Source organism: Girardinichthys multiradiatus, chromosome 2 (genome assembly GCF_021462225.1).
Source record: "Girardinichthys multiradiatus isolate DD_20200921_A chromosome 2, DD_fGirMul_XY1, whole genome shotgun sequence".
In the NCBI taxonomy this organism is placed as follows: Eukaryota; Metazoa; Chordata; class Actinopteri; order Cyprinodontiformes; family Goodeidae; genus Girardinichthys; species Girardinichthys multiradiatus.
In genome coordinates, this window is record NC_061795.1 from 43140000 (window position 1) to 43158119 (window position 18120).

Consider the following 18120-nt stretch of genomic DNA (forward strand, 5'->3'; position numbering starts at 1 on the left):
TCCTGAACCTTGAACATTGACCTTAACTGAGGCAGCCTTCAGCGTGTCTGCAAACCTTAATGAACTATAATAACCTTCTGAAGAGGAGTTGGCCATAATTTCTCCACAATGATGTGAGAACCCGATGACGGTCATCAAAAATTACGCTTATTATTACAAGCAGATAATTTTACAAGCTGTTAGATCATGGGGTGTACTTAGTTCAGTGTGGCTACTCACCATAAACATGTTGAATTAACATTCAGAAATGCATATTTTAAATTAGAGAGACAGACTTTGAAATCAGTTTCTTATTGTTTTTATTGATCACATTGTTCGGCTACATAAATTTTTACAAATATTGAAAATCCTTTCATGTCTTTAACATTGATGATCAAACAACATGGAGAACAATAAATGACATTCCTCATCTATCTTCACGTTCCATCAACATTTTCTCTTCAGCAGACCATGCTGTTAAAACCGGGGTTTCATCTTTGTGGGGCTCGGGTGGGATTTTTGTAAAAAGGTCAGACAAAGGTTGAAAAGAGCGATTCAGCACCAAAAAAACTACAGCTGTAGTGAAAATGTCAGCTTCATCTGAGAGAAAAGATTTAAATAAATCAGAGAAATCCTACCAGCAGTGCTGTTTATGCTACATGTGAGCAGGTTCATTACAAATAAAAACATTCCTCTGTTACTTCATGATTGGGGATTTCTGCTGTTAATCGTTAAGAATTCAGCCAGTTGCCAGCGTTTTGAAAAATCCCACTTCTATGACATGCACAGAAAGAAAAATACTTTTTACTATAATTTTTTGCCAAACAGAGTTCCAAAATATCAGTAAAAACTAAAGGAATAATCAGAAAATATGTGATAATCAGATTACAGTTTAACATAAATGGGAGAAAACGTCTGAATACATGTGATTAATTACTGCATGCAAGCTGTTCTGTGTGGTTTTTATGTTTCCCTCAATTAAGAGTATTTCTCTTGTTTACCATTCTGTGTTTAAACATCACCATTCATGTTCAGAACATGCTTGCTTGGACCTTTTAGAGCACAGATCAATTCATTCTGCCTGAAATTGATGTTTTCAGTCATGACTGCAATCTTCTTCTGCTTAAAATCTTCTTATTTTCTCATCTGGTTCAGAGCGGTTCCCTGTCTATATCCACAGTTCTCAAACTGGGACAAGACCGGTACTGCTGGTGGTACGTGGGTTGCCTTTGGTGGTACACAGAGAAGATTTTATGGAGCCAAACATTCACAAGGTAAATACAAAGCCAATTAACGTGCTGCTGGCTACTTACAGGTCCAATTTATTTAATTAGAATATAATTGAAAAGTCAAAGTCATTTAAATTTATTACTCAGAGTGATTTATTTCAAGTGTTTATTTCTGTTGTTTTGATTATTATGGCTTATGGTGAATTAAATCCTAAATTCAGTTTCTTAGAAAATTTGAGTATTACATAAAATAAATAAAATATTTTTAATAGGGATTCAATTGACAGTTGTCCAGCAGACAGGAGAGTAAGCCACTAAAAGTCATTGCTAAAGAAGTTGGCTGTTCATGGAGTGATGTATCCAAACATAATATGGAAAGTTGAGTGGAAGGAAAAACTGGTAGAAAAACCTGAACAAGCAATGGTGATAACTGCAGTTTTAAGGGGAAGTAAAAACCACTGAAAGTTTGGGTGAGATTTTCAAGGTTCACTGCAGCTGGAGTCAGTGCTTCAAGAGCAACCAAACACAGGTATGTCCACTACATGGGTTACAACTGGCAAATTCCTTGCGTTAAACCACTCCTGATGATGTCAGCAGCAGCTGTCTATCAAATGAAACATTAGAAATATCTCTCTGTGTGACATTAATCAGTTCCTGTTGTACTACTGTTTCGAAATTTCTGTTAACAAGATGGTACCCAGAAAGCTTAGTATTTACTGAGTTGGTACTTGGTATAAAACTTTTTAAAACTACTGAGGGAAAAGAATCAGTTTAAAAACAAAATCTCACATAAACTAATCTCTGTAGGTGATTTAAATGTTTTCTAGCAGTCTCTAGTTTGGTTTCCCACCAAAGATTTTTAAGTTTTGAAATTCTTTGGAGAAACCTGGACTAAAAGTGAAATTGTGTTGTTGTTTTTTTTTGGCCAATATTTTGTGGATCGTCATGACCCGATAAATGCAGGTGAATATTCAGACAAACTACATTTCTGTTCATTTAGCTCAGTCGCCAGGGGCGAGACCCCACTGTGGATCTGGAAACATGTGGGGTCTTAGGATGTTCTCCAGAGATTGGGAAGATTTTAAAGTGATAGATCGTTTTGGATAGTCTTCAGGTTTGGTTCACTGTATTTATGTGTTTTACTGAATATTCAGTGTCTCGCAATAAAAAGCATAGCTTTAAGTGCCCAACACATGATTGGCATTAATGTCCTGTTACACTCTGCCTTTTATGGTGCAGTGTTACTGTAACACTTTTCGTTTTCCTGGGTGAAATGGTCATATAACAAACAACTTCAGTGATTTTTTTTTTTTTTAAACAAGAACTGGGTGCAGAGGTTTTTGGGATTTTCTCTGATCTACACAGCGTCACAATACAAGCTCAAATATATACATACACCCTCACTGATATTTGGTCAAATGCCTCTTACCATTTGAGAGAGTAACCACAAGTTTTATTTTTTTTGTAGACCTAAACAAAGTTTTGGCATAATCCTGTGTGAAATTTTCACAACTTCTCTTGGCAGAAATGGTAAAGATTGTTCAAACTGGCTGGTTTCTGAATTCAGGGCCACTCCTGAAGCCTAATGTTAACCTGCTTTATACCTTCCAAAACCAGTTTCTGTGTGTTTGGGTTCAGTGTCGTGCTAGAACAACCAATGGTGTCCAAGTTTCCTTTGTCTGACCCAAACTGACTCCCCCAGATGAACAGAATTGGTTAGGATGTCAGAGTACCACCCAGGGACCACCAAAGCTCAAGCCTAGCATAAACTGGAAGATGCTGCAACACCATCATCAATGTCCACAGCGAAGCCAGTTTAACATCCCCATAGACTGACAGATCCTGAAATGAAGATCATGTTGCACAACTGAAATCTGCAGCTTGTTAATGGAAAAAACAAAATGCAACTTAATAAATTCACTCAGCAAGGAGAACAGTGGGAATCAAAGTAGCACTTTTATTAAATTGAAAGAATCGAGAACGGACAGAGGATACAACCAAACCTGTGTCTCAGTCTGCCCGTCCTGCTGTAAACGGGGAAAAACCGAGTTTTTATAACCCCTCACAAAATGAGAAAGTAGTTCACATTACAGAGACAGGGAGATAAAACAGACCTTGACCATCAGAGTGCTAAAATAGGTCAGCATGATGTGATGCCTCAGAGAGTAGAGAGGTATCTTCTCTTGGGTAAAGACTACTTTCATATCAGAAAGGCCTTTCATGCCAGGCGTCTCTAGGTGTGGCATGCTGAGCTTGCAAGAGTAGATCTAGTCTGAACTGGACATCTCATAGATCTAGGACACACATAGTAAAACAGATACTAAACAAGATGACCTAATGGATTTTTTCCACTATCAAGCTGCACACCTGGACAAACCAAAACCTCTCTAAAGAAAGGTTTTATAGTCAGATCAGGTATTTGGTCGTCATGACAAAAATATTATTAGGGAGCAGTGTTTTAACTGTAAAGCATGGTGGTGGGCGCAGCACTGCTGGTGTAGGGGTTAAGCGCACGACCCATATATAGAGGCTACAAAAAAAAGTAAAAGACAAACCCTTTAATGCTCCAAAATATATATATTTAAAAAAATAATAATAATTGATGTAATAATTGATGCACTGCAGATGTTTATGGAAGGACGAAGACAAAAGACTGCTTTTAAATTAATGCATTTTACCTCAAAGCAACAACTAGCCAGTTAAAACAGGACAATGATCCCAAGCTTGTTAAATTCTGCAAAAAGTTCAGGATTCCCACCAACTTGGGATATTTTAATTAATAATTAGCAGGGATGTATAAATATTTGGACCTGCACATAGAATTGTGATCCAAATCTTTGAAGTTGTAAAAAAAAAAAAAAAGCAATAGAAGGGCAACATTTATTTGATATTCAAGCTGATAACGAAATGCAGAAAAGATGCAGCCACCATCTTTTGGGTCACATATTCCAGATACTCTAGATTATCCAACAATTAAAACTAAAATGCTACAAAGAAAAACAAACTATATATTTTATTAGAGCAAATGCAATTTTAACAACTTAAATTGCTTTTTACAACTATTAGATGCAAAAAAACAAAAACTGTCAGACTGATGCATGCAAACATAAAATGCAATAAATAAAACTCTGTTTAATAAAAAAAACTTGAAAACAAATTTGACTTTTTCATTTTTATCCTGCATATTCTTTGCCACTTCATTAAAATTATACCATATAAATGGATCCCTAGTTTAATGTTGCTGAAAAATCGAAGAATGAGCTGCAGAAGCTTCATAAGCAAATCTTACCTAACATCTTCCTGTCTTTGCTTGTAGGTAGCTGAAATAAAGGTGGTATTCATCAGTTAATTCTTCACTTTTCTGTTGCGTCTTAAATTCTTGAGAATCTACAGACTAATATTTAAGAATAAGTGTTTGCCTGCCAGCAGATAAATATCACAGTTCAGCATCCTGAATCAGCAACCATAATGTGCAAATATAAAACCAGCCAGACTGAGGAAGCACTGAAAGCTGATGCAGTCAACCCTGAGCTGGACTCACCAGCCATCAATCCATATTCACGATTTTAAAGCATCTACCTGGAGATTTAATGCTAAAGATCACAGAGTTTCTTTCTCGCTTTGGATGAACACAAAAAAGGGGAAACAAAGAAAACGTGGGCGGATGGAGGCTGTTATTTTCGTGTTTTTGTGTCTGTGACGTGTTGGATCGGATTTAAAGGCAGTGTTTCAGAATTTCCTCCTCATAACTGTCCTTGAAACATCTGAGCATTTTCCCTGTGCGTATAGTCATCCAAACTAGACCAAAAAAACTTTATTCACTGGAGCATTTTGGGTTTTAAACCCAATAAATTTATATATTTCAGTATCAAAAACTGAAGTGTGTTTAAGGATTTCTAGAGTACCACATGTAAAGGCCTGTGTTGATTTCAGGCCTCACAGTGTGTGTGTGTGTGTGTGTGTGTGTGTGAGAGGGGGAAGGCTGAGTGCTCAGTGAAGCGTTAACCACGTGCTGCACAGAAGGCTTCAAACCCGAACGTGTTTTCTCCGCTGTAGGCCACATACAGAAAGCCGTCTTCATCCTTCTCCTTGTCGTACAGCTGGCCCATCGTCAGACTGCGGCACAAAGCACAAACACGACCCGAGGTTATCGTTATATTACACAGCGCTGTCAACAGCACTCAGTTTCATCACACCTCCTGTGTGAGGCTGAGCATGGAGCAGAGGATATTTTGGGCCACATGAAACCTCTTGAGGCTGCACACGAGGTTCGGGGGAAAAGAAACAATATAGATCCAGAACTGATATAAACAACAGATTTTATAGAGCCTGTAAGTTTGTTTTATTTTTGTTTCATTTAAAGAGAGAGATGCATTATGGGAAGCAAACTGAGTCATAAATCATCTCATTATAAAAAATGCTCCAGATATACGATGGTGGGTCTCAAGATTTGCTTACAGAGAAACATTGGTAGTAGTTATGTAGAGAAACAGAATATGAACCAAAAGAAAAACACGTTACACATACAGCTGAAAATAAAGGCGCCCTTACTTTTCTCTCTGACATTAAATCCAACTAAACCTTTTCTGTTAAACAGAAAAATTAAACAGAGATATTTTTAGAGAATTTTCTATAAATTCAGTTTTCTTTTAAGCAATGTAGGAAAACCCAGATGAGGATCTCATGGCTTAAAAAAAGTGGTTATTTTACAACATTTAAGTTCAGTGGAGTCAAATCTGTCAAAACCTTAAACATGCCGCTTCCTTGTGTGACCTCATAGTTAAAATAAGAAATCAGCCAAAATATCAGGAAGTCTAGCTCGTTTTTGGATACAAATCCACATTCATCTGTTCAAACTATCATATGCCAGTATAAACACTGTGGGAATGTCCAGCCATCATACTGTTCATGAAGGAAATGGGTTCTGTGGCCCAGAGAGGAACATGTTCTGGTGGGAAACACAAACATTGAGCCCAAGGACAATAGCTAACAACTTAGAAAAAATGCCAGCTGAAGATGGCAAAAGAGAGTCACTGAAACGAGTCCCGTACTAACTTGGATGAAGGGCCACTCAGTGAGGAAGAAGCCATGACTCCAAAAACAACGACAAAATAATGATATTACACTTTCCTAATGAACACGTTGATAAAGACGTTGCTTTTTGGAGAAGCTTGTCAGCCTGTCCTCAGAGGGTGGCGGCATTATGCTGTGGGGGTGTTTTGCTGCAGGAGGGACTGGTGCACTTCACAATATAGATGGCATCACGAGCAAACAACGTCACAGAGAAATATATACATATTTTAAGTGGGCTTTGTAAATAGTTACTAGAGGGAAGGTGTCATGCAGGAATGGGAACTGAACCCAGCACAGCTGTGCCAAATACCCATACCTTCTGCATCTGGGGCACCTGCTCTACCTCTAAGACATATGATGGAAATATTGCAACAGCAGCCAAGTATTGAAAAAGCTTGTGGACAGATACCTAAAGCCTTTGAGCAACACCTTACAGTTTAAAAGACTATTTTACCAAATACTAAGGAAATGTATGTAAAGCTCTGAATTTTATTAACTGGCTTACATTCGTCATTACTCTGGCACTTAGCAAATAGAAATAAATTTGCTAATCCTAACTGACCCAGAACGGTTAAAGCTTAATCAGATTTATTGTCAGAATAAAAATAAATAAAAACGGATTTGCATGTCAGAGTTAGGCAGTTACGAGAGCTAACAGTGAGACAAATGTCTGAATGGGTGAAATGATCCACATAACACGTTTAAATAACATTAGTTTGGGTGTAAAGTAACTGAAGGTGTAGGTGAGGCCTAATCCTCTCACAAAAAGGACACGGACCACTGAAGTCAGACCTTCCTGCTCCTCAGTTAAACAGGTGGGTGGATAAACACTCTGCAAATAGAGCACACGGATGCAAACCGGACCTCTTACTGGTTTAGGTATAATGAACCTCTATGGGTGCACAATTACTAACCCTGAAGGACTTTAAGGCTGATTTGTATATACAGAATACATGGAAATAAATGCAACATACATTAAACCTGCTTTAATTTCTTTATCGTGTTACCATCATATACTTAAAGTGATGTGAGAATATTGCCTTGATTTATTTAATGCTCAATCTTTAATGAAAGCAACACTAAAAACCAGAACAAATACATGTCAAAATCAAATGCAGAAGCAAAAAGCTGCACAGATTTTTCTGTTTTGTGTTCATTAAATCACTGGGGGGTTAGCAGTGTGGACCTCACCTGGACTGGGGAACCGTTTTGTCAACAAACAGGAAGATGGCTTTCTCTGAAGGCAGCTGGATGCGTTTCCGAATGATCCACATGAACTGGGCCACCGTAATGTCCGAAGGCACCAGGTACTTCCTCTTATCAATGTCGACAATCTGAGAGCCGGAGACCTTCTCCACGATCACCTGGAGCCCAAACATGAACCGCACTGAGAGGTTATAAAAGTGCCTCCAGTCTCAGCATGCTTCAACAAGAACATTTCACTGAAAGAGGACATATCATGCAAAATCCACTTTTTTAGCCCTTGAATATGTTTTGCTGTGTACTTGAAGTCTCTAGGAGTGCAGACAACTTGAATTTAGTCTATCCAGGTGCTGCATAGAAATCTTTATATTCTGTTTTGTCATATTTTTCAGTCCGTTCAGTTTTCTCTATCCTCTTTTAAATTTTTTTAACTGTTTTGTCACAGTATTTGCTGCTAAACAAGGTCATCGATGAAGCTGCAAGTGGATAAGTCCAAATGTTCGGTTGTTGGGTCTTTTGACCCACACATTTCATTACACCGTCCCCCAGCATCAGAACCTCTTTAAAGTGCCTGGTTAAATCTTATTCTTCATGGAAATGTTCCCACATCAGTGGGGAAACTCCTATTTCCCTGAATTCAAGAACGAGTTCTTCAGCAGCCTCCATCAGTATCTAGGATTTGCTGAAAGACTTCATCTGATTAAGGGGTCAATTCCTTCTGTCTATGGAAACAACGAACACAGCAAAGCAGTAAGTTGAAAATAATGCCAAAATGAGAACCAACTTTATTTTATATATGAATTTATTGTGTTGATATGACGTCCTGGCCATTATTTTGATAGCAGTAGCATCGTGCCTTCTACTTATGTTAGCGCTGTGTGCTGCTTTTAGCTCCTCGAGGACTGAAGCGTAGTGCTCGTCAGTGAAGACAGTGGTAGGGGGTTTGTCCTGTAACCGATGTGTTGCCGGTTCGAGCCCCTGCTCTGTCCGTCTCAGTTGTTGTGTCCTTGGGCACGACACTTGCCTGCTGATGGTGGTCAGAAGGTCTGGTGGCGCCGATTGTATGGCAGCCTCGCTTCTGTCAGTCTGCCCTGGGGCAGCTGTGGCTACAATGTGCAGGGGTTGGACAATGAAACTGAAACACCTGTCATTTTAGTGTGGGAGGTTTCATGGCTAAATTGGACCAGCCTGGTAGCCAGTCTTCATTGATTGCACATTGCACCAGTAAGAGCAGAGTGTGAAGGTTCAATTAGCAGGGTAAGAGCACAGTTTCGCTCAAAATATTGAAATGCACACAACATTATGGGTAACATACCAGAGTTGAAAAGAGGACAAATTGTTGGTGCACGTCTTGCTGGCGCATCTGTGACCAAGACAGCAAGTCTTTGTGACGTATCAAGAGCCACGGTATCCAGGGTAATGTCAGCATACCACCAAGAAGGACGAACCACATCCAACAGGATAAACTGTGGACGCAGGAGGAAGCTGTCTGAAAGGGATGTTCGGGTGCTAACCCGGATTGTATCCAAAAAACATAAAACCACGGCTTCCCAAATCATGGCAGAATTAAATGTGCACCTCAACTCTCCTGTTTCCACCAGAACTGTCCGTCGGGAGCTCCACAGGGTCAATATACACGGCCGGGCTGCTATAGCCAAACCTTTGGTCACTCATGCCAATGCCAAACGTCGGTTTCAATGGTGCAAGGAGCGCAAATCTTGGGCTGTGGACAATGTGAAACATGCATTGTTCTCTGATGAGTCCACCTTTACTGTTTTCCCCACATCCGGGAGAGTTACGGTGTGGAGAAGCCCCAAAGAAGCGTACCACCCAGACTGTTGCATGCCCAGAGTGAAGGATGACTCTGCACCAATACACACAGCAAGACTGGTGAAAGATTGGTTTGATGAACATGAAAGTGAAGTTGAACATCTCCCTTGGCCTGCACAGTCACCAGATCTAAATATTATTCAGCCACTTTGGGGTGTTTTGGAGGAGCGAGTCAGGAAACGTTTTCCTCCACCAGTATCACGTAGTGACCTGGCCACTATCCTGCAAGAAGAATGGCTTAAAATCCCTCTGACCACTGTGCAGGACTTGTATATGTCATTCTCAAGACGAATTGACGCTGTATTGGCCGCAAAAGGAGGCCCTACACCATACTAAGAAATTATTGTGGTCTAAAACCAGGTGTTTCAGTTTCATTGTCCAACCCCTGTATATAAACACAGGTAAACTCTCTTTGACCTGGATGGGGGGTGAAGGGCCTCAGCAGCATTTAAAGAGATGGCACCAAAATGAGTTGGTCTCAGACGCATCTCAGAACAAGAGTAAAAGAGCCTGTAGAGCTACAAGAACAAGGAGCTCAGACCAAAGCATTGCAGTTTCACTTTATATAGACCACAACTGAATGATTTAAGTCTGAAGCATGATACTGTATGCCCCCTTTAACTTTTGATTTTTCATAAAGTTTTGTTGTTGAAACAAAATGTAGCTGGATTTAAAGCAACATTCCTAAAAAACTTCAAAACCTTTTCAAGTTGAAAGTGTCAGCTAATCCTCAGGCATTATGAGTACAAAAGCTTTTGTTCTGTTGGCTGTCAGTAAAAGTTCCTGGAGCAAAGGCAAAGTGAAATCCTAAGCAAAGCTTCAGCATTTCATCCTTATCCAAACTGAAATGATCTCACCATTAACCTTGTTTATCTTTGCTCCTCCATCAATTATGCTGAAATGCCATGACAAGATCAACATCCAGGACATGCCTGACACACCAACAAAGTTGTCATTCGTTTCAGACCCGTTTCCATGAACAGAACATCTACAATCTTTTCATTTGGTTGACATTTTGCATCACACCAGGTGTTTGGTAGATCTTGATAGTGTCAACTGAAGCAAGCACACTTTTCTAAGTCTGCTGAAAGAATCTGTGACTAAAGTCATTTTATTAAGCTGCTAAAATAAACCAATTTAATACTTCAAAAGATAAAAGTGGATTTTGCTTAATGTTTGGGAATACTGACTAACTAGAGACAGGACACTCTGTTTAAGGTCATTCAATTCATTAATTTGTAAAACATTTGAAAAGTAACATTTCCCATAAATGCTGCAAAGTTTTTATGTATGTTTGTCATCTGTGCTCATCATTTTTAAAAACATTCATGGTTAGGATTAATGTTACATATATTTAGAAATTTTATTATTTATTTGAAACTTTCTTCATTACGGTAGAATTATTGTACAACAAATAACTGTAATCACTTTTTAAAATTAGAATTGGGTTTGAAGGTTTGTTGTGGATTTTCTTTAATTCACACAAGTTCGAAAATATAAATACAGGATTAAATAAACCCCAACACCCTGACTAAGGTTTGGTTAAATTTGAACACATCAACAAGCTGAAATTTGGCAGGTTTCTTGATTTTCTCCTGGCGTTTAGGCAGCTGGGTGTCCCAGCTGTCTCTAAGTTTCAACAATCCACCCGTTGATTTGAGGTGAAGGTGAGGAAGACTTCCTTCATTAAAACATACAATTGGTGCACTAGCTCTGCACAAAGTAGACAGAAGCAGAACAAGCCCACAGCACAATGCTACCTCCACCATGCTAAACAGCTGATACCGAGCACACCCCACACTTTTAGCAACTCACACATTTTAAAAGAAATCCCAGTATTTGAGCTAGAAACAGATGCAGGCTTTGTTTGTTAGTAGTAGATAGTAGTTAGTAGTAGTATTAAATGATGTCGGGTAATTGTAGGCGTAAACGTCTGTCATGAAACAATAAGCAGCTGTTTTATTTAAAACAATGTGAAAAACTATATCCAGGAGTAGGAAAATCACATCTGCATCCAAAATTAGAACATTTCATTCACTGTTATATGTTTATACATATTTCCCAGTGTAAATAAAACTCAAAAATCAGGTGTTTAAAAGGTTCTCCTAATAAATGAGAAATAAATAATTTTGACTAGAAAAAACATATTTATTATACATAACCAACTCAAATATATAATATTTGCATTTGAAACCAGCTGCTAAACTGCTACATTCATGTTGAGCAGAAGATTACCCTAGAGTAATTATCGGTTAACACTTCTTGGCATGTAGGCCTGTAATGCACAGGCCTATTTTCTGAATCTCCCATTTATTGTTTATTTAATGTTCATATATCTTCTCTAACCTCCTTGTAAAGTTGTTTCAGGAGGACATAATGGCACCAGTGTTTGAAATACGTTAAAGTATGTAAATAAAGCTGCAAACTTTATCTGCGCAGCAGGATGCAAATTTGACAAAAGACTTTTTTGCTGCAACAAAAACGTGAGAAACTTTTCCCAAGAAGAGCAGGATGAAAACCAACTCAACATATTAAAATAATCTATAAAAACGTGTACCATATATAATAAATAAATAAGCGATATGTAATTATTTAAAAGTAAAAAAAAATATTACATTCATAAAAAATAAATTTTTATCATTACATGATAAAAGCATATAATTTTTTATTTATTTAATTTTATTACTTGACAGTCCTGTGTTGCTGCATAAATTTATTTTATGTCAAATCTAAGCCTGGGCAGAGCTAACCATGCTATACACACCGTGATTAGCTCAAATTATTTCATGATAAACTGTAGCATACAAAATATTAAATAATAAAACACTAACTATTTCTATGTGACTATCACACACAATAAATGAGTGTCAATAAATTATTTCAACATTATTGCTTATTGTAGATCCTATTGATCCAACAATATAATTATTTTTGTTATATATATTTATATATATATGCACTTTGTGAAGTGCCTTGAGACGACATGTATTGTGAGTTGGCGCTATATAAATAAACTGAATATATTTTCCACAGTTTTTATTTTGATGATCACAAACATTTATTTATTTAATTTTATAATTTTGGGTATTCTGTCACTGTGAATTTGGTCGGCTATGAGCAGCACTTCCAGGATTCTGGGGAAACGTACTTTATTTGGTCCAAATATCCGTTTGAAGACATTTAAATATGTGTTACAAACATTTTTTTTAACATATTTAAATGGTAAACCCTTTTCCTGTCATCCTGGTATACCCTCCTAAAGCCAATACAACACACAATTTAACGGCCACACGTTTCTTTCTATGCTTTTTTTAGATAACAGCCTCATAAACCTGTCACAAACAGCTTATATGGAGGAGGATCAGGTATGAAGAAATTCAGATGAATGTCCTCAGGGAGGAGCAGGGCCAGGCTCTTGTTTTTAGGTCAATCTATGTTTAAACTGACAGCAGGAGTGACATTTTCTGTGTAAACCCTGTGAGGCGAGAGCTCTGAGCTGAAACTCTGCTGATTCATGGTTGGAGGAGGCGTCGAGAGGTGTTTTAGCAGCTCAGCTGGAATATTTTCCAGGTAGGGAAGAGATGATGGGACAGATTCATGTCACACTGAAGGGATTAACTCTCCTTTCTGATCTGGAAACACCTCAGGATCACACAGGAAAAACAAGACTATTGCTTTGTAGCTGATACCCTGCATATCTTTATACATTGCCATCAATCTGATACATTAACACATGAGCAGCAAACACTAGTTCAGTGTGGTTCATCTCTCAGTCACCATTCAGTCAAATTCAATGTTTTAATCCAAAAGACTACAATTCAATACCATAAATTAGGGTAAATAAAAGTAATGAGGCTTTGTGCCTTAATGAGAATATTTATTAAATTAAAAACTGCTCAAACTTGCAATGATAGTATAAAGATATATATCACATGTTGGAAGGCAGTTAGAGTCCATCCAACTGGCTAAAATATATTATCAATATGCGGAGCATAACTATAGTATGTCTTGCACACAGTGATATTAAGATGACGATCGTGCTATAACACAATTTGCAGCACTAATTCCTGTACACTTTAAACATTCCTGCTGCAAAATAAACAATGAGCCTCAGTGTGATATGAAAAATCTGCTATTAATCAAATAAATCCATGAGCTATGCAGTAACTCAACAGAACTTGATATTTTCTCAATTATAAATAGTACAAATAAGTAAACCTTTCTTTGAAAAATAAATGATAAAAACGTTAACTTACTGACAATAACATGAACCCAAAACTAGCTTTACTGTAAAATACAGTTCCTTGCAAAAGCATTCATGCCCCTTTAACTTTCTCACATTTTGTCACATGACAACCACAAACGTCAGTGTGTTTTATTGGGATTTTATGTAACAGACCAACTTTAAGATGTGCATAATCGGAAGGTGAAAGGAAAAGGACATATCATTTCCAAAGTTTTTTTCTTAAAATTGTCACTTGAAGTAGCTGTTTTTGGTATGAGCCATATGGGCTGTTGCCCAGGGCTGCATAAGATGTGCAGTTTATGGATTTGCAGTAGATAGGGATCTGGGCTCCCCTGCTTGCAGCTGAGAAAAGGTGGAGTAGTTTATGTGCTTTTTGCATGTCTGCGGTGCATTTTATTCTGCCGAAAAATTTTCTGCTTGGTTACGAGACAACAGAAGGAGGGGCATCCATGAAACCCTTTGAGTGACTGGTGTTGAAGCACCTGAAGGACATCACAGTCCCCCTGTTGAACCCCTGCAGTTACCAGGCAAACAAGTCAGCAGACGATGCAATCAACTTGGGTCTACACCACATCCTGCACCACCTCAGACATCTTCCACCAGAAGCTCACCCAGCTCACACTGCCGGCTTCCACCTGTCAGCGGATCACCATCTTCCTGACTGACCGGCAGCAGCAGGTGAAGCTGGAAGGTATCTTCTCCTGCTTAAGAACGATCAACACGCGTGCACCCCAGGGGAGTGTTCTCTTCCCACTCCTTTCTCTCTGTACACAAACAGCTGCACATCAGCTGACCTGTCTGTGGAACAGGACAGTGAAGAGTCTGCATACAGACAAGAGGTAGGTTTGCTGGTCCACTAGCGCGCACAGAAACACCTGCAGCTAAACCCGGTAAAGTCAGTGGACTTCCGGAGAACACCCCCTACATTGCCTCCCCTCACTATCCTCAACAACACTGTGTCTACTGGGGACCACTTTCGGTTCCTGGGAACCACCCTTTCTCGAGACTTGAGGTGGTCCTCACACATAGACACTGTTCAGAAGAAGGTCCAGCAGAGACTGCACTCCCTATGGCAACTCAAGAAGTATAACCTTCCACCGGAGCTGCTGGTCATCTTCTATACTGCCATCATTCAGTCTGTTTTGAGCTCATCCATCACAGTGTGGTTTGGCTCATCTAAAAAGCAGGACATGTCCAAACAATTAGATCTGCAAAGAGAAACATCAGGGCTGTCCTTCCCTCCATCCAGAATTTGTACAGGTCTAGGATCAGGAAAAGGCTGACTAACATCTATGCAGACCCCACACACCCTGCACACAAGCTATTTTGACTATTGCCTTGCGGTCGAAGCTACAGAGCGCTATTTGCACAAACCAACCGCATAAACACAACCCGCCTTCCATCTTATATATATACATTGAAAAGAAAAGGAAAAAAACACACAACACTTGTACATACTTTACTGTACTACTTATTATATTTATTTGATTTTGATTGGACTGATGTTGACATAAGATGTGAGCAACGGAAACTAAAGTCAAATTCTTTTTTGTGCACACAGACTTGGCCAGTAAAGTTGATTATGATTCTGATAGGAGACACAACAAACATGTGGATTAAGGTGCACAGCTTCAGTTAATACAGCTAGAAATCACCAGTCAGGTTCGAAACCTCTGTGTAGTGATGGACTCAGACCTGAACCTTCAGAGGCACATAAAGGTAGTAACTAGGTCGGCCTTCTATTACCTAAAGAACATCTCCAGGACCTTAAAAAACTAATTCATGCGTTCATCTTTAGTAGAATTGATTACTGCAACGGTGTCTTCACAGGTCTGCCTAAAAAGTTGATCAGACAGCTGCAGTTGATCCAGAACGCTGCTGCCCGCGTCTTCACTAGAACTAAGAAAGTGGAGCGCATCACCCCGGTTCTAAAGTCCCTACACTGGCTCCCTGTAGCTCAGAGAATAGACTTTAAAATACTTCTGTTAGTCTATAAATCATTGAATGGCTTAGCCCCAAAATACATTACAGACTTGTTGTCAGTGTATCAACCACCCAGACCTGTCAGGTCTTCTGGCTCAAATCTACTCTGCATACCCAGAACCAGAACCAAACATGGAGAAGCAGCTTTTAGTTCTTATGCTCCACTAATCTGGAATAAACTCCCAGAAAACTATAAAAGCGCTGAAACCCTAAATTGCTTTAAATCAAGATTAAAAACTTATTTGTTTAGAGTGGCCTTTGACAGTACCATCTAAGCATTATAAAATAAGTTTTCAGTCCAACTTTCCTTTCATTTTTTAATCAATATTTTTATCATCAATTTTTTATTTATTATCTTTTTTATTATTATCTTATCTTAATTTTTATTATTTGTGTTCATTAATTATTTAATTACTTTTATGCCAATGTACTTTTCCTATTATGCCTCTTTTTCTTCATTTTTTGTACAGAACTTTGAATTGAACTTTGAATTGAACTTGCCTACATGCAAAACACTGTGTGTCAGAACACTAACACTGGATGCACTCTGAACACACCATCCCCATAGTGAAACATGGTGGTGGCGGCATCATGCTGAGGGGATTCTTTTCTTCAGCAGGGACAGGGAAGCTGGTGAGAGTAAATTGGAAGATGCACGGGGCTAAATCAGGACAATCCTGGCAGGACACGTATGAGAGACTCTAAAGAAGCTGAGATGGAGGTTCACATTCCAGGAGGACGACAACCCTTACAGCCAGAACTACAGCGGGATGGTTTACATCAAACCATACTGATGCTGTAAATGTGAAAACCTTTAAGGGTTATGAATACTTTTGCAAGGTACTGTAAGCAGCTGGAACTCAGCTAATTTCTACAGTGATGTGCTTTTCTTTCAGCCTAATCAGCCTGCCCCTGCTGTCATCCGTTGACTCTCTGTCACTCTATCTGAACCACAGCTGCCTTAAATAAGAGAGCACCCCTCCCCCACAACTCACCGGTACTCTGTCCGGGTATTTGTTGCGTATTTTGGCTGACTCCACACATCGGTGCTCTGAGGGAGAGACAGCAAACAAACAGGAAGTCAGAGATTAAATGGATAAGTGAGGCCTCCTGGGATTCTTCATCTGCCGCCTTGCAGCCTGGCCCGGTTCGATACAGAACTCAACTACAAAGCACAACATAAGCAGAGAGAAAAGCTAATGCTTGTCATGCATAATGCACATAAATCAATAAGTTTAGGGACCTATATTTCTAATATGAATCTATCAGGCTTTGTCAAGTATATCTTAACATATTCAAGGTGTCATAGAGACCAGAAGCTGCTACAGAAGGCAAAGATCAAGGAGGGGAAGGTGATAAAATGTGGAGGATCCATTTAGGTGCAGGCCTTCATTAGCCTAGATAGAAGGCCTAATTTTGGATGTTTCTCTAAAAAGGGAGCCTGTAAGTTATCTGAGGAGAGTTTCCAAATAAAGCTGAGTTAAGAAACAATATTATTAATATGTGGGAGTTGTACATTTTATTGTAGATGCCAGAGTATAAGAAGGAGTTTATGCAAAACCTAAATTCCTGCAAGCCAATTTTGCATCTGGGTACAGGTAAATGTAATTTTGCTAAATAACCTTGCAGCTCAAGACCCTACAGCAGTGCAAAGAAGTTCAATCCTAACATCTGTTCTCAGTAGTTAAACCAGATAATATGAATTAAATGCACCTATGAACATGAGAGCCACGTTTCAAGGTGCAATCGGCTGACTAAGTTGTTTTCTAAGCATAGTTAAAGCCCCTATATAGCAGAAATATTATTAGAGGTTGCTACAGCCATGAAGCGTCAGCCATTATTGATTTCACAGCATTCATCTGCAGGTTGCAAAGAAAAAACAAACGTGCATTAATGCGCCTATGACGGGAGGCAGGCAAAAAAATCAATGCGGGGACTGCAAAACAGAAAGGAAAGAAGGAATGAAGATGCCTGACACGACAGGAATCATCTCCTGTTTCATAACATTCCAACCCCTTTTTTTTACCGAGGGAATGGTCCTCTTTAAACATCCATTTCATCTTTGCTGGATCCCCGCACGGATGCGTGACGGCACAAGCTTCTGGATCCGCTGGGAATGTTGGTGAAACGTCAAAAAATCCAAACAAACGCGATCAAAACAAAGCGTCAACAAGAAGCCTCTGCCTTTCAGCTGTCCGTCTAACCGAAGGTGACGTCATCGTCTGACAGGGCGCTGCTGCCTTCAGGTTCACCATCAGACAGTTGGTATATCCGCAATAAACGTTCATCTCAGAAAATTAGAACATCGTTGAAAACTGTTTATTTTAACTTTAAACTCATACATTATATAGATCCTTTACACACATAGTGACATTTTTCGGTTAATTTCAATCCTCATTGATTAAATTTAACAAACATCCAAAATCCAGTCTCTCAGAAAACCTACATAGGATAAAACAAAGAATTACATAATGTCAGAAGAATCTAAGAGGAAAAAGGACTGGACTGTTGCTCAGTGGTCCTGAACCGTTTTGTTAGATTAAAGTAAATGTTGGATATTTGGGGGGAAATTAAGCT

General features: G+C 38.9%; 1 protein-coding gene across 1 annotated transcript; it reads right to left on the bottom strand.

The window, feature by feature from the left end:
• Positions 1-282: 282 nt before the first annotated feature.
• On the bottom strand, positions 283-17770 carry gabarapl2 (GABA(A) receptor-associated protein like 2). The gene is made up of 4 exons (XM_047391656.1): positions 17570-17770; positions 16539-16594; positions 7473-7645; positions 283-5324 (listed from the first exon to the last, which is right to left on the bottom strand). Exons 1-4 carry the CDS (start codon positions 17601-17603, stop codon positions 5210-5212), a joined length of 378 nt encoding a protein of 125 aa, XP_047247612.1. The 5' UTR covers positions 17604-17770; the 3' UTR covers positions 283-5209.
• Between the last annotated feature and the right edge of the window lie 350 nt (positions 17771-18120).

Bases quoted from the DNA above. Each gene is read 5' to 3' on its own strand.
- gabarapl2 (XM_047391656.1), bottom strand. From the start codon at position 17,603: ATGAAATGGATGTTTAAAGAGGACCATTCCCTCG. The intron at 16,595-17,569 runs GTAAAAAAAAGG...TCTCTCCCTCAG, and splicing joins TAAAGAGGACCATTCCCTCG to AGCACCGATGTGTGGAGTCA. The intron at 5,325-7,472 runs GTGAGGTCCACA...TTTGTGCCGCAG, and splicing joins AAAACGGTTCCCCAGTCCAG to TCTGACGATGGGCCAGCTGT.